Source organism: Amaranthus tricolor, chromosome 8 (genome assembly GCF_026212465.1).
Source record: "Amaranthus tricolor cultivar Red isolate AtriRed21 chromosome 8, ASM2621246v1, whole genome shotgun sequence".
In the NCBI taxonomy this organism is placed as follows: Eukaryota; Viridiplantae; Streptophyta; class Magnoliopsida; order Caryophyllales; family Amaranthaceae; genus Amaranthus; species Amaranthus tricolor.
In genome coordinates, this window is record NC_080054.1 from 15,076,648 (window position 1) to 15,093,771 (window position 17,124).

The following is a 17,124-nucleotide window of genomic DNA, read 5'->3' on the forward strand; positions in this document are numbered from 1 at the left end:
TGATGGTGACGTGAAGTAGTGGTCAGAGTGGATTGCTTTATAGGGGTGTACAATTTTATGGGCATCATTAATTGGGTTTTAATTTGTTCACTTTCTTATTTGGAAGTTTGAACAAAATTGAGGAATGAAAGGTTAGTGGGTAGGTTCAAGGAATGAGGAAAGAATGTCAGTTTACTTGATATGAAAGTTGGCGATGGTCCGACTGCTACTTTTAATTATCTTTTGTTGACTAACTTAATTTCATGAATATATGTGCTTGCAATTTTTCGACTTATAATTATGCTGGGATTTTCGAAAATAAAAATAAAAATGATGATAAAAATAAAATTTTGTCCTCGTTTTTTCTTTTCCTTTTCCTTTTTTTTAATATGAGGACTATAACAAATAAAATAAACAAATACTACTTTGGTCTGATAAATTTAAAAATGCATCTAAGAAAGCATCCATAGCACATACTTTAAATAACAACATATCTGAACCTTTCAATGATTAATTTCTTAATATAGATTTTTTATGGATCTTTTTCTATAAATAAGAAAATAGATTAATAAAAAGATATACGTCTATGATATGTTGAATCTAAGCATTTAATGAGACCAGTATTTTATAAGGGAAAGATATTATCTGAAAGAACATTATAAATTAGCTAATTATTTTGTTAGATATTGAATTTGTAATGATTTCAACGTCTTAGATTATTATGTAGTTGAGTTCATATAGTGTCATTGGTTTATTTATATATTAAAGTTATTCAAAGGCTGGAAATGCTTTTATGTAAAGATTTTGATGTTATTGTAATAATAATTATTTCTATTGTTGTGTCAAAGAATGTAAGATGTTTTCTGCAAATATTATGAGTTTATTAACTAATAAAAATTATTATATTTAATTATTAAATGATTTATAGAAATAAGATATTTATTTTGCATTTTTCAAAATTTGGTAGATTTTTTTTATAGAAAACAATTACATTGCTTGAATAAGAAATGAATAGTTAATTAAGAGTTCTATAGACATACGCTTTGATTATGGAAATAAGAAATGTGTGGTTGCATATTTACTATATTATGAAACAAATTTTAAATATCAATTTTTTTTCTACCACATTAACTTGAAGAATGGGCGGGAAATTTTTTTCCCACAGTTTAACACGTGTCAAAACTATTTGTTCTTTAATAATTTCTATAGATAGATTATAGATTATAGATATAGATAGATAAATTTATATATGGATTTCAACTCAAAAATTACAAAAAATTAGAATATTGGCAAAACAAATCAAAATTCCTCATTAATCTTCACTAAATTGGAGGAACTAAATAGGGGCATTTGTCCCCGAGTCTCATACTCTCAGTTGCAAAAAGCAAACTGTAAAATATTGAAACCCTAAAAGTACCATGACGGTTCATGACCGCTGCTAACTGCCATAATTGCTGTTGCGCCGTCCTCCGTGATTGACCACCACCAGACCACCACTTTCCATTGACTCCAAATCTCCAATTTCAGGTATTATTTTGAGATCCCCAAATATTAGGGTTTCTTCTCAATTGAATGCCCTAAATATATTTCTCGCCAAAAACAGAGAAGGCGCCAAACACCTTCCCGATCCTCCTCCCCGTTAATAACCTCCAATTATTTCTCAGGACCCTAAGTTTTTTTACTTGAAGTTGCCATTCTTACTAATTTTTTTCACTTTTAACAAATCATCAGAAAATATAAAAATGAAAGGAGGAACTGTTCAAATCAATTGGCACGATACAAAACCAGTTCTAACCGTAGATTTTCATCCTCATTCTGGACTTCTCGCCACCGGCGGCGCTGATTTTGACATCAAGGTTAACCTTGTTTTTCTCGCTTTTCTTCCTTTATTTTTGATTGAATGTCCATTATTTTTAATTTCTTATTCACAATATCAATTATTGCTCAATTTCCTGGTTTTGCGATTGTACTTATGTATGATTAATTTGAGTATTTGTGTGATGAACTGCAGTATTATTGTTAGTTGATTTTCTTTAATCGTCCAATTTAGATAAATAAGGTATTAATATCTCAATTTTGAAATCAGATAGGTTTAAGGTTTCCGGTTCAAAATCTGCTTAATTCAGAATCACTATTAATTAATTAATGGAGTGTATGTCATGTCTTGAGAATTCAACCATTAGCTTAAACTTTATTTGAGTTGCTTCACGATACGGTATTGGAAGCCAATGTGACAAAAGTGTTTGAATCTCATGCACTCTTCGGTTCATGTCGAATATTTTTAGTATCATCAGCTTAAACTTTTGATTGGGTTGGTTCTTTGACATTAATCTAATAAATTTTGCCTATTATCATAAAAGTTTTTGCATTTGCACTAACCGCTGTGTGATTCACGACAAGTTTTGGATTCTTTGTTTCATTTCTTAAGTTTTGAATACGTACCTTGATTTTATGTGAATCCAAGAATAACATTTCCTTAATAGGCCTTGATAATTTATACTATTACGTCCCAGAAATTTGGTTAAGTGATATTATTTTCATTAAGGTGCAACATCCCTTACTACTATAATTAAATTCTGTTTGGTCCTTGATCTAATTGATAACATAGGCAATTCATGTAGTTTATTAATTAATTCATCATAGAGGAAAAGTTTGTAATTTATTGTAGTGACTATAGTAGTATGATATGATGTGTCATATACACTTCATTTTGATTACAGAGTAGAATGAGGGAAGGAAGAAGATTAGGTGAGAATTAAACCCAATTTTTTTTTTTTTGGATAGTGGTACTTGCTCTCCAACTGAGACAAGACCCAATTATACACTTAAGTAGAAGTTGCAGATATGTTTGTTATCAAAGGTCAATGAGAAACAACCTTATTCTTTGCAAGCATAATTTTTTTTGAAAGGGCCCAATAACCACAATGGTTCTACTAATAAACTTTTTTGATTTATTTATAGATTTTACAATAGAAAAAATATTTTTTGTTGAATAATGATAGGGCCGCAGACTGTCATGTCCTAAGTTAGGTCCACCATTAGTTTAAAGAAGGTAAATTTATGTACATTCGATTTCTTAAACCATGTCTAGTGAGAGACACCCTTGGACCAATGTCAATGGTGGCCATTTTGTTTCAAAAAGTGAAAACCTTTGATTGAAAACAAAAAAACATCAAAGCCATTGGTGATTAAAAACACCACGACATAGTTTGTTATCAACGAAAAATATCCCTTGATATTTTTTTCTAAACAAACAAAAGGTGAACTCTACATGTTCATACAACTTTTGTTGATTGCAAGATGATTTAATGATTTAGAACATCTTATTTACTCTACCATCAATGATTAGAGTCCTAAATTGAATTGGGGAAAATGCAAAACTAGAAATTTTTAATCATGAACTTACAATTATGCAATATCAATTAACAAAAAAAACAATGCAACAAAATTAACGTGGTTCACTCTACTACGTTCACACCTAGTGAAGATGTTTTAATGATGAAAGATAAGTTTTCGTGAAGCTTTCAAGATGATTTACAATTGTGGTTAGTGGTTCAAAGAAGAAGAAAGTGTTTAGGGATTTGAATTACAGTTAGAGAGATAAGCTATTTGAAAATACTAGCTTACCCTAACTAAGCTGATTTGAGTCATTATTAACTCAAATCACGTACATATAATCAAGTCACAAAAATAGTGGAAGGAAATAACAAACTCAACAAACTCAAACAACTTTTAGCACCCAAAGTCGAGTTGGTTATGGTGTGGCCATTAGGGTAAGACGACAAGCCTTTTCTTTCCCGTCTCGATTGTCAAAGCCAAAATTGTTTTTTCATCTCATCTTTTAATCCACCTTTTACGACTAACTTTAGTTCGAAACATTTTTTAGTGATGCCCTAATGCCAAACCATGAGCCTTGGGGACTTATGGCACCCAAAACTTTTACAATTTCTAACTTTAATTTCGAATTGTTCAAATAAAAAAATATTTTAAAACATATATCAAAATTCTAATATTTTAACTTCAATTTGACTTCCATATTGCAATATTCTACCAATAAGTGAAAAGAGAGTATTAAGATGGGTTATAGTGAAAAATACGAGAGTATATATATTTGTTTTTATCGACTAGGAGTGGGATATACATGATTTTTGTAACCATGAGATAGCTAGAAAAATTATGATTAGTAAAATTTGATGATTTTATGACCAACATTGTGGTTGTTGTTTATGACATTGGGGTAATGCAATGTTGTTGATTAGTTATTTCATAATATTTGATGTTTTGGCAAAGGGCAACACTTAAAAGTATATTATGCACAATGTTTTGGGTTTTTAATGGATAATTTTTCTATATTCATGTTGGATATCAGTCTAATGAGGTTCGTAAAAGACTTCCTATTGAATAACATGAACTCAGAAAGAATAGTAGCCCAAACCACACATACATGATGAGATCATACACATTGTTACCAGGATCGAGGTACGATTCGGGTCGCGGAACGGGATTGGGATCGCAATTCGCTAATTTAATCATTTCGAGTTGGGATCGAAAAAATTTTGGTTCGAGATTTAAGGGGTTGCTGAACGATTTGTATTGGGTCGAAGTACGATTTGGGATCGATTGATTTAAATTAAAATAAATAGTTATAGAAACAAGGGATTAAATAAAAGAAAAGAAATAGAAAAAGGAAAAAGAAAAAAAAATACTAGAATTGGATGACGTGTCTTGTTTTTCAAATTTTTTAAAATATGTGGTTATAAATGTGTGTGGTTAGAATTGGGCTTTAAAGCTTAGCATCCCAAAGCCCAAAACCTAATAGTACTACTTATCACTTAAAATGTAAGTACTATATAAAAACAAAAATAAAAACCCTAATAAAGAGAATAAAGCAAGGAAAGGGACAAAAGCAACATGTTGGCGGCTGATAGCTACTGGCCTATTGCAATTGCTTCTATCTTCCATTGATGTCAAGCTCCCAACTACACCATTAATGATAAGTTTTCTTTCTTTTTTTTCCTTTTTTTTTCTCCTGATATCACGTTCCAGATCGTGAACCCAAGCAATCCAGATGGCAAATGACCCGCCATTCAGGTCGAGCGATCTGGATCGAGGTTCGCAGGCTAGGGCAACCATCCTGGCTACACTGATCATACATCAATTCATTAGGTGTATACAATTTGTGACTTTGGTTTAAGTTTTAACTTCTTAAATTAACATAATAAATCAACTAGATTCTCCACATGGTAGCATTTAACTTTCGCTACACGCGAGTGGTTGCATACTTTTTCTTGTCTACAACATAGCATTGAAAGTGTATAAAATTAAGTCACATTGCATTATCCGATGAATTTCGTTAGAAATTCCGTTAAGTAGTTGAAAATACTAAAAAATACCCATACTTTTTGTTCCAAAACTCCATTTCGTCTTCATATTCACAATCTTCGTCAACATCATCTTCATTTACATTTTGCGTTTTAATATCTTTCACTTTATTTCATGTCTAAAAATCACCATTACAGAAAAAATTCTTATTTTGCACATTTCTAAAAATCAAATTCACATAGTAGAATTCCAATTGCACATTTCTTAACCTCCATTTTTTCAAACTTAACAAAATAGGTGTAATCAAGAACATCAAACAATGAACCACAATACTCAAGAAAGTATACCTTTTTTTGCACTAGTATTCTATTGAACACTTTTCTAAACTTGAAAAGAATTCAAATTCGGGTTTGAATTTTTACTGAAGAGTATTAGTCGATAGAACAATTTTACCAAAATTGCAGTAAAGACATGGGAGACACCATGAACAAATTGGTTTGTATGCAAAATCAAAGTGCCATTGGTGATGAAGTTTGCGATCGAATTTTTGTCGTTTTTCTTTTATTTTGATATTTAAAAATAAATAGTAAGGGTATTTCAGTCTTTTTCAACCATGTAATGAAGTTTTTCACGGAATTCATTAATGCTACATGACTTGATTTTTTACAACGTCAATGCTACGATGTGATTAAAAAAATGGTATCGCTTGCGTTACGCCAAAGTTGAATGCTACTATGTGCATTATCCTTTTTAATTCTGTTAGGTGGTTGAAAAAGACTGAAATACCTTACTTTTTTGTTTTCAATATTAAGATAGAAGCAAACTCAAAACTCCATTTGATCTTCATCATCCATCGTCCTTTACTTTTCACGTTCTGACCTCTTTCACATTATTTCATATCTAAAAATCACCATTATAGAAAGAATTCTTATTTTGCACATTTATAAAGATTAGAATTATATAAAGAATTCTTATCTTTGCACATTTCTTAACCTCCATTGTTACAAACTTAGTGAAATGGGTGTAAGCAAGAACAATGAATAACGAATAATGTACAATAATCAATGAACAGCAATACTTTATGTCCTTATCACAATAGTATTCGATCCATCACTTTTCTTTATTCAAAACAAATCAAATGTGGGTTGCGTTTGGGTTTCGCATACAAGTATCAGGCTATAAAACAACTATCGAAATGGGTGTAATAAAAAACACGAGAGTCGAAATGAATAGAAATGATATCTAAAGGTGAAAGAGGCCAGGACAAAATTAAAGCGATGTTTATGGTGAAGTTTGCGATGGAATTTTTAACTTTGTCTTTTATTTTGGTTTTGATAAAACAAAAAATAAGGGTATTTTTGGGTCTTTTTCTGCTAAACTGAATTTTTAATGGAATTTTTTGAATAATGTTATGACTCAATTTTGTACAACTTTAGTCCAATGTCGTAGATAAGAAAAAAATTTGCTACCTCTTGCTTATAGCCAAAGTTGAATGTTTCCATGTGGAATATCATTAAAAAATGAACTTAAAGGGAGGGTTTTTCTTTGCAGGATGAGGTAAATAATTAATTGTTAATAGAAGAACATTTGACACAGATGCATATAAACAACTATGCTAGCCATACAAATTATAGATTAATATTGTTTGAAGAAAATTAATAACCGTTACAATAAAATAGCTATACTTGTTGTAGAAATTATACTTTTGCTTAAGCAACACTCAAAGCGTGTTTGTTATGGACGAGCTTTACTTATTTGCAAACATGTTGCATTTTTTTTAGAACTGTAAGATTCATGATGGTCCTATTCATTTTTTTGTGTTCAATCTTTCAATATCTGTTTCATTGACCTGTATCTCAGTGTTCTTATTACCACCTGGACATATTTGATCATTTCAGCTCTGGCAAGTGGACTCAAGAGTAGCACAAAATAAAATTCCCGCAGCTTCCTATAAAACTAGTCTTTCATATCATAGTTCAGCAGTGAATGTTCTTCGATTCTCTCCTTTAGGTGAGGAGTTTCTCACTGACTCAAGCCATGCACCTTTTATTCTTTATTTTGTATTTTTTACTTGCTAAATATTTAGACACTGCAACAACATCTGAAGTAATATAATTAGATAATGCAGCTAACCTCTATTTTAGTTTGCTTTTGATGTTTGTTTTTGTTTGAAAATGTACATGTAGACAATGTTAGAGATGGGAACGACAACAAGAGGTGGGGGTGATTGTTGTTTTAATAAGTTAAAGTATTTTAGCCCTGTTTTTGCGGAATTAGATTGAAGAATTAAAATTTAAACTTAGTGCGAAAAAGTAAAAGAGACAACACAATTTTACGTGGAAACCTTCTAGGCCTAAATAGAAGGAAAAACCACGACCCCTCGGGATTTCAAAACTCTCCAATATGTTTTAGGCAATTCGTTACAATTACATAAAACAACTTGCTTCACTCGAAGCTTCTCCAAGTAGGCCAACTTCTCTTTCTGTTTCTCTTTCTCTTGCTTCACTCGAAGCTTCTTTCTTAGCTTTACTCAAAGCTATTCTCTTCTCTAGCTTCACTAGAAGCTTTTCTCTTAGCTTTACTCAAAGCTATTCTCTTCTCTAGCTTCACTAGAAGCTTTTTAATTCTCCCCTAGATTTACCCAAGTCTAGTTACAACAATTGTCTCAAAAACCCTTTACAAGGATAAATTTTCTAAAGATAAAATTAAAGAGTTGCACAAGAAAATATTGTAAGTTAATTGGCAATTTTTGAACGAAATATTTTTGTTAGTTTTATCAATCTCACGTATGGATTTTATGGCTCCTACGAAGGCAATTTTTGAGGATCAAACAAGTTCTCTATTTATAGAGTTAATTTAGCTAATAAAAAGAAGTAACTACCCATTATTCCCTTATCCCTAAAATAAAGGAGAATAATATGGATCTTGAATTACAAGGTCAAAACCCACGGTTAACACTTGTACCTTTTCACATAAATAAGGGAGAAATAAGTGGAAGCTTGATGCTTAAGCAAAAAGCTACGGTTCCCCTTTTCTAATAAAAGGTAAGTTAGCTACGGTTCCCCTTTTCTAATAATAGGTAAGTTAGCTACGGTTCCCCTTTTCTAATAATAGGTATGTTAGTTACTTACTTAATTTAGATCCAAAAAACCTATTTTTAAAAGGAGAAAAAGAAGGAAAGAAATATTCCGTTTTTAGAAAATCACACGGTTATATTTTTAGGTGATTATAAAATATTTTGCCAATTAACTTAATTAATAAATAATGCAACAAATTAATTTTAACTAATACATCAACTAAAAAATCAAAAAATAACTTAATCAGAATTTTCCAGCAGACGTATCTTCTCCAGACTCCAGTCTAGGAACAATGCACTGTTTCCTTTTTCCAGTAACATTAGATCATCAAACTTGGGAACAGTAGACCTCCTGTCTACATTTGACATCCTAAGCGATATACCTTATCTAACTTGTTTGGATTCTTTTGACAAGTACATGTTCATAGACTAAGTCATAGGCACTATCAACGATCCTTAACAAGACCGGATATCGACTTACATACAATCTCTAAAAATACATTTGTTTATATAAAGTGCAATCATCATCAAACCCTAAGAGTGCCAACAAATTCCACCTTTTTGATGATAACAAACTTTTAAACAAACTTAAATAAAATAGTGTAAAACCAATATCATAGAGCATGCTAGAGATCAAAGCTACTCTATATAACTTAGTAAATCAACTCGTTACAATATAATTTACCAAGCACATATATCAGAATAGATTACTCTAATATTTAGAATTATTTAAAAATAACATAAGCACGATTAGAGCATTAGAAGAAGTTTATTGCTTAAGTCTTTAAATAAATCTAAAATAAAATAACATAGCTTACTAAGATACTTAATCTGAGCATAATTAGAATATGATCACATTAATACTGAGCACCAGAGTAATAGTAATACTGAGTACCAAAGTAAATATTCAAAACATGTAGTATTCATTAAAATGTAAACATATCAGAGCATATAATCAAGGATTTCATCAAAACATATATTTCAAGTCAAATGTAAATATATTAAAGTATAAAGCCTAAGTATAATATTATCAAATTAAAGCATTAAAGCAAATCTATACTTCCTTACTTCAACAAGTTCCAGTTCCAGAGTAATCAGAGCTCAGCATGTACAGAACATAGCATGTTATATCAGAGCTTTTCATTTTTCAAATTAGCAACCAGAATAATCAGAGCTTCAACTAACTAATTCAATTAACCAATTTGAATAATCAGAGCTGATAATCAGAGCTTGACCAATATTAGAGCTTCACTATCAGAACATCATTAGAGCATACTCACTATCCTTAGGTAAAACAAATAAGAATATTGAATAATCAGAGCTAATAATCAGAGCTTAACCAATATCGGAGCTTCACTATCAGAACATCATTAGAGCATACTCACTATCTTTAGGTAAAACAAATAAGAATATTGAAATAAGTCATAGATCAAGCATACCTTTAAGTTTGTGCCAAATATTCCCCTTTTAACATCATTCAAAAAGGAAAGGAGCTTTCATACCATAGCGCTAAACATATGAGAATAACAATTAAAAGGATAAGCAGGCAGTAGCAGTGGTAAAAAGTAAATACTAATTTATGCAGTCTAATTATGCAATGTATTAAAGTCACAAACCAAAAGAAAGTAAGCAGCCATATTTAAAAGAGTATTAAGATACAGACATTGTACCCATTTTGGTACATTGAAACGAAAATAAATTGTTTAATTGATTGATTGATTGATTGGTCAGCAAGAGTAAAGAGGAGAGGACTCAAGAATCATGCTCTTCTTCGTCTATGAATTTGGTCTGGACTTCCACTGTATTGAGCTTGGCTCCTAGACGGGCTTCCATCTGAGTAAGCTGATCAGTGATTGAATCAGCTGTTCTCCTACTGTTCCCCCTCACTAGAACCTGCATGAAAAATTAATTGTTAGAATTAGGAACCCATTCTTTTTTGGGTTCCTTGTCGATTTGACATGAATCAACTTTCTTAATCCAAATACGATCGACAGTCTCTATTGGAGACAGTATGCTGTTCGCTTTTGGCACACTGGATTTTTAGATGTCTAGTTTGACTTTGCTACTTGGGAGATCGACATAGAACTTTTTCTTTTTATTATTCTTATGGTAATCTAGGCCTTCTGTATTTCTAGTTTTAGCATTTAGAATCCATTTGGGAACATTTTTGATTTTCCCTTTTCGAGTTTAATTGAAGTTCTAATTTATCATTGTCGGTGTGATTGGATTCTAAGTTGATTTTCAATTTTTGAAAATCAAAACATAAATCATTAATAGATGCGTCATTTAATCCCTTGTTCAAGCCTAGTAATTTATATTGGGTCAATTCAACATTAAGAATAATATTCTTCTTTTTTTCTCTTTCCATTGTTTCTTTTAAAATGACATTTTGATATAACAACTTAAAAAATCTATTTTGGACATCGGATCTAAAGGCAAGAAACATGATCTTTACTAATCTTAAGGTCTTTTTCAAGTTGGGGACATTTATCATTACATTCTTACAATTTATCTTGTGTCTCTATAAGCAACTCAACTAATTTATACCTATTTAATTTAAACAGATGGTTAGGAAATGAATTAAAAGACTTTACCTCTTTTCCTTTGGACTTCTCATTCTTGCTTTCATGTGAGTCCATGAGACATAAATTAGCTGTTTCTTCTTCTTCGGGGTTTTCGGTCTCAGCATCACTCTTGGATTCTCCCGATGCAGCTATCATGGGTTTGCGAAAATCGGTTTTGTTTGGTAGTCTTCCTGTATCCCTTGCCTTTTCGTTTTTCCACATAGGGCAATCTTTGATGAAGTGATCAGTACTTCCACATTTGTGGCATTCAAGGTTGGATTTGGTATTGACAGTTTTTCTTTCTTTGTTATTTCTTTGGTTAATGTATCTGCTGTTCCCGAAGAACTTGAATTTTCGTACCAACATGACAGCCTCCTCTTCATCACATTCTGACTCTTCTTGATCACCTACTGTCAGAGCCAATCTCTTGCTTCGGGAATTGTCTGCTGTTCCCAGATGTAATTCGTGAGTCATAAGGGAACCAACCAACTCTTCCAGATTGAACTTTGTGAAATCTTTTGATTCCTGGATGGCTGTGACTTTGGCTCTTCAGCGTTCATCTTGAGGGAGACTCCTTAGAATTTTCCTTACTTGTTCATTGGTGGGAATGAGTCTTCCAAGAGAGACAAGTTCATTTGTGATGTTTGTAAATTTTGTGAACATCTCTTGGATGCTTTCTCTAGGTTCCATTACGAACCGTTCATATTTTGACATCAACAAGTCAATCTTGGAACGCTTCACTTCACTTGTCCCCTCGTGGGTAACTTCCAGCAGGTCCCAAATCTGTTTGGCAGATTTACAACCCATAATGCGGTTATGCTCGTTTGGTCCAAGACCACAGTGAAGTAACTTGATGGCAAGAGCATTCATCTCCATTTTCTGAAAATCTTCATTTTCATATTCGGTTATAGGTTTGGGAATAATTTCGTTATTGGAGTTTGTAGTAGTTACCTCAAAGTCTCCAATTTCGATAACTCTCCAAACTTGATAATTTTCGGCTTTGATGAAGATCTCCATCCTATTCTTCCAATATGTATAGAATTTTCCATCGAACATAGGTGGCCTTTGAGTAGAGTACCCTTCTTCCATTCGTTCATTCATTGTCGACATCTCTAAAAATACCAGGATATTGCTCTCAGAGTTTCCTGATCAAATGATGAACCTGGCTCTGATACCAGTATGGATTCCCTAATCTTTTGTTGCAGCCAAAGATTTATGGTTCTTTGGTTTTGGATTATAATGAACTATAATAACTTGACTCATTAGATCATGTCACTTCTAATTTATGGGAAGTTGCACATGATGTTTGCTACCAAAGATTAATCGGAAACAATCACTTAACATTGGGGCGACGTAATATATATATGCCACACACCGAATTGTAAAGCTAAATATCCATAAGGCTTCTCGATATTGATGTTCACTCTCTAATGTTCGAATCTTTGTATTACTTAAAATTTTAAATATTTGATCTATGGATGCATTCTTTTATAGCCGACTTACTACTTCATTTTGGGGGAAAAGTCAGGAGGCTGGGTGGATCTTGAATAGTGTTTTGCTAAACATATTTTGTATTGCTTTGTTATGGACTTGATATGCACATGACAAGAGGCCCGCCTAATTTGTAGGAGCGGTGTGAAAGTAAAAATAAGTGCTAGTCTGTTCCAAAATTCATACTTTCTTGCTGTCTTTCAATCTATTTTAAAATGTATGTGTTTTCAGGTCTTCGTGCATAAATTAATTGCAATATTTAGGTGAATGAAGATCAAACATTAGTAAAGCTGAAGTGGTTATGCCGTGATTACAGATCCTAGTTTCATGTCTGTGTGAATGTGGATAGTTGCAATGTTTTCTTGTGCTACATGGATATGTACTCATTCATATTTACTTGTATACACATATCTTTATTGTACACGTGCTCATAACAAGGTGGTTTCGTAAACTTGTAGAGCTTAAATAATATTTTTATCAGCATTTTGTCCCTGGTCTTCCTTTGTACCGATGTTGAAAAACAAACTCCTTTTATAAATAATTAATTCTCTTAAGCAAATTTCAAAGAGAATATCTTGGCTAGGGATAATTTCTGGAAGAATTTTTTTATGTCTAGAGCAAGAAGACTAGAAGAGGTTGTTTAATCAGTTTTTACTTTTCTATAATTGGGCTCGTTCTTTTTAGAGCTTCTATTATCCTTGGTGAATCTGTACTTGGCAATGCTCTACAAAAGAGGATCTTGTTTGCATGGAAATGGTTGAAAAAAGGCTTGGCTCGGTAAAGTGCGGAAGATGTTTTTTGGCAATTTGGTGGAAAGTTTGAGACCAACACAATTTTGAGGATATAGGTTTCCTTCATCAAGGATTCAGGTTTCATACTTTGAGGGTTTTGTATAAATGAAGTTACTTTAGCTTCTGATCGATCCATGATGTCATTTGATTTGTAGAAATATTGGTTTATGATAGCTTGAAACGAGGGTGACATATCTTCTTGTCTTAATATTCTAATTCTGGTCATCAACCCTGTTTTTGGTTCATTGAACTAACATGGACTTTTGTGCTTGTGTATGGATCAACTAATGAATGACCTTTCTTACAGTCTTGAGTCATCCAATTTTTTATAGTTATGCTAATTCATGTCCATGGTTGTACGTGTGCAGGAGAGCTTCTTGCTTCGGGTGCAGATGGTATGACAATAATTTTAGTAAAATTTAAAGTTTATTTAAACTTCAGTTTGTCTTTTTGATTGCTAACATATTACTTACCTGAGTTTTGTGACTGTAGGAGGAAACCTTATATTATGGAAGGCTCACCTAACAGATGGCGATCAAGTATGGAAAGTCTTCAAAACTTTGTTGTAAGATTACCTTCTGATTCAACTGTTACTTGATAATCTACACCAAATCTTGTTTTGTTAGTTCTATTTGCTTGCAGGATGTTTGGCATTTTAGAAAATGGTTTGTAGAATGGTGCTGAAAATTCTTGGGTCTATGATGCAATCATGCAAATGGGGAATTTTACTTCAATTATAACTGAACTACATTGAACTTATAATGGATTGGAAAAACACATGTAAACCTGATTTTATCATTGTTCATTGAATAAGATATTTTGTTTCTGACAATTAGGGGTAACAAGATAAGTTTATGAACATCCACCTTCACGACTACTGCCCTGGTACCTTGTGGTTTGTTTTGGGGGGGGGGGGGGGGAGGATATAAACTATTCTTTTTCTCTTTACCTATGTACTGTTTGGGGACTGGATTCGTTTTTTTGGGGTGGGTGGTTGGTGGAACTTGAAAATTATGTGTTGAAGAACTAGAACGATTGAGCCTGACAACCTATTTATCAAGAGTGAAGACAGCTTGCTAGTCTAGTCAAATTGCTGCTTACCTTATCCATTAATCTGTTTGTGTAATAAGTGGACTAAGTCGGAAACCTGCTTATGAGTTACTTTTGAAATTAAATGACTTCATCTTGCTCTAGCACAAAGCAGGTCTAGGAAAGTTATGTAAAAATGCTTTCACATTGTTCATCACTAACTTTTAACTTTCTAAGCTTTCATTTTTGTTGGTTCTATATTTATTTCCAGATATCATACAAAAGATGTACTGGATCTGCAATGGTCTAAAAATGGGGCTTATATCATCTCTGGATCGGTTGATAATACGTGCATTATATGGGATGCTGACAAAGGTACCCCTAGATAATGAAATAGATTTGTATCTTATGTAGTTATATTCTTGTTCAAAACCGTAAGTCTTTGTCAAATAGGCTCTGTCCTTCAGATTTTCGAGGCACATCTCCACTATGTTCAGGGAGTGGCGTGGGATCCATTGTCCCAGTATGTTGCATCACTTAGTTCAGACAGAACTTGTAGAATTTATGTTAACAAGCCCCAGAAAGTAAAGGGAGGAGAGAAGCTGAATTATGTTTGTCAGCATGTGATCATAAAGGCAGAACAACAATCTGCTAGTGACAACAAGGTTATTGAATGCTTTTTTCACACTAATTGTCACATATTTTGTTACTGATTACCTAACATTATCAAAGTTGGCATGCAGTGTTTGAAGAATCATCTCTTTCATGATGAGACATTGCCGTCATTTTTCCGAAGATTAGCCTGGTCACCTGATGGTTCATTTTTGCTGGTACCTGCTGGTATGGATCTACTTTGGTTTCATTCAGTTGAAGAAATGTTCAATGCTTGCTGCTTCTCATTTCCATTTTTTGAAATCTTTTTTTAATCCATATTGTTTTGGAGGGAGTATGGTCTTTTTTGCATTGTTTATGTGGATTAGATTTTGATGGGAACCCCTTATGAGGATGGAGGAATCTAAAGTTTGTAAGGATATATTGCCTGAGTTTCTTAATGTGGTGTTTCATTATTAACTATCCAACTGATTTCTCTGCAGGTTTATACAAATGTTCTCATGAAACTGAATCAATTAACACGGCTTACATATTTTCCAGGAAAGACCTTTCAAGGTATGTCATTGAAATCTTTTGACTTCAAGTAGGGAGTTATTTGACCTTTTTTGTTACATCTTGTATTAAAATTCCATGCATCTTGCTAACTTTTTGTTCAAATTAAAGGTTCATCTCTCTTTTCTATGGGTTTAACTTAGGTATCTTTAATGTCATCCAGACCTGCATTACAGCTTCCCGGTGCCAACAAACCTGTGGTAGCTGTGCATTTTTGCCCTTTGATATTTTCCCTCCGTGGATCAAACTCGGGTAATATTTTTCGTTAGTTGGATGCATTCGAGATTATTTTCACAAGCTCACTATAAGATTTACCTCTATCATTGACAGATGGCTTCTTCAAGCTCCCATATCGGCTCATTTTTGCTGTTGCAACTCTGAATTCTCTGTACATTTACGACACAGAAAGTGTTGCCCCTTTGGCAATTTTGGCTGGTCTTCATTATGCAGCCATAACAGATATTGCATGGTATACCTTTTTTCCCCCTTTTTTGTGGGTTTGTCTTTGGTTTGTGTTTCTTCGTATGCTTTTCGTATTTGTTGCAAACTTGACATTTTACTTTCGATAGGTCACCTGATGGAAAGTATTTAGCCTTATCATCCCAAGATGGATACTGCACATTGGTTGAATTTCAGAGTGACAAACTGGGATCACCTATCCCCTCTTCAGGTTTGCCCTTGATTTTTTAGAATCCGATCACTTCTACTACATTTTGATTTGGTACTTATATTGTATCGGACTTGCTTAGATGGAAAGAACAACACTAGTAATGTTGGTGAAACGCCTAGTCTACAAAAGCCAGAGGAGATAGTGATCCAATCAGTGGCAAAAGACACTGATGTCGTTATAGAGAATAATCAAACTGACAAGCAAACAGAGCCAGTAGCAACAAACACTCCTGCCCCTACCAAGCTGGCCAAGAGGCGTATTACTCCCATAGCTATCGATCCTTAACTTTCTAAATTATCTCTGTAAAGTTGAAGCTGAAAATTGTCTGTTTGCTTCCGATGCAAGGCCCTGAGGCTTGAAGTTTCTTCTTCATTTTGTATAATAGGTCTGCAAGGAAATTATGTATAGTGTAGTAAACAGTCTTTTAGGGCTTGGGGTCTGTCACCATTGCAAGTGTACCATGAAATACGGCTAATATATGTTTGATTTTGATGTCCAATACTCAAAACCATTAAGAGTTCCATGAATATGATTTGAGTTATATTAGAGGAATTTAGGATTTGGAGACGAGTTGGTTTTTGTCTATTGATTTATCTTCCATTTGGCTAATTTTATCATTTGTACAGTAGACAGTATCAATCCCAGAATTGATCTTGAAGTGCTGAAATTAGGACTTTACAAAAATGCATAGACTACTACAACATTGCATATGCAAAGATTATCAGCTCTAGAAAATTAATATCAAAAATAGTTATATTCCACTGGATTATCATTCACAACTTGGGGAACTGGAATTATGTGAAATTTCTTGTGCATAAAAAGTTGTTTTATTAAATGAAAGAGTTCTGAACTTTATTGTCAATTTGAATGAAAACAGAAAAATAATGAAGGTTACATTTTTTTTGTACATTTGAATTAGGAAACACTTAGCATGCTACTTAAAATAGTGCATGCTCGTACTTTATCTCATTTATGAGTTCTTTCTCTCAATTTGGTGAGTGATGGGAGCCGAAATTTGGTGCGGCTAGTTCATGCGAC

General features: G+C 32.9%; 1 protein-coding gene across 1 annotated transcript; it reads left to right on the plus strand.

Moving 5' to 3' along the window:
* The first annotated feature begins 1,194 nt into the window (after positions 1 to 1,194).
* Positions 1,195 to 16,686, plus strand: LOC130820519 (chromatin assembly factor 1 subunit FAS2). The gene is made up of 13 exons (XM_057685925.1): positions 1,195 to 1,506; positions 1,711 to 1,835; positions 7,200 to 7,311; positions 13,592 to 13,618; positions 13,716 to 13,788; positions 14,524 to 14,627; positions 14,706 to 14,917; positions 14,996 to 15,092; positions 15,347 to 15,419; positions 15,580 to 15,668; positions 15,747 to 15,885; positions 15,986 to 16,086; positions 16,166 to 16,686. Exons 2-13 carry the CDS (start codon positions 1,722 to 1,724, stop codon positions 16,369 to 16,371), a joined length of 1,347 nt encoding a protein of 448 aa, XP_057541908.1. The 5' UTR covers positions 1,195 to 1,506; positions 1,711 to 1,721; the 3' UTR covers positions 16,372 to 16,686.
* The last annotated feature ends 438 nt before the right edge of the window (positions 16,687 to 17,124 follow it).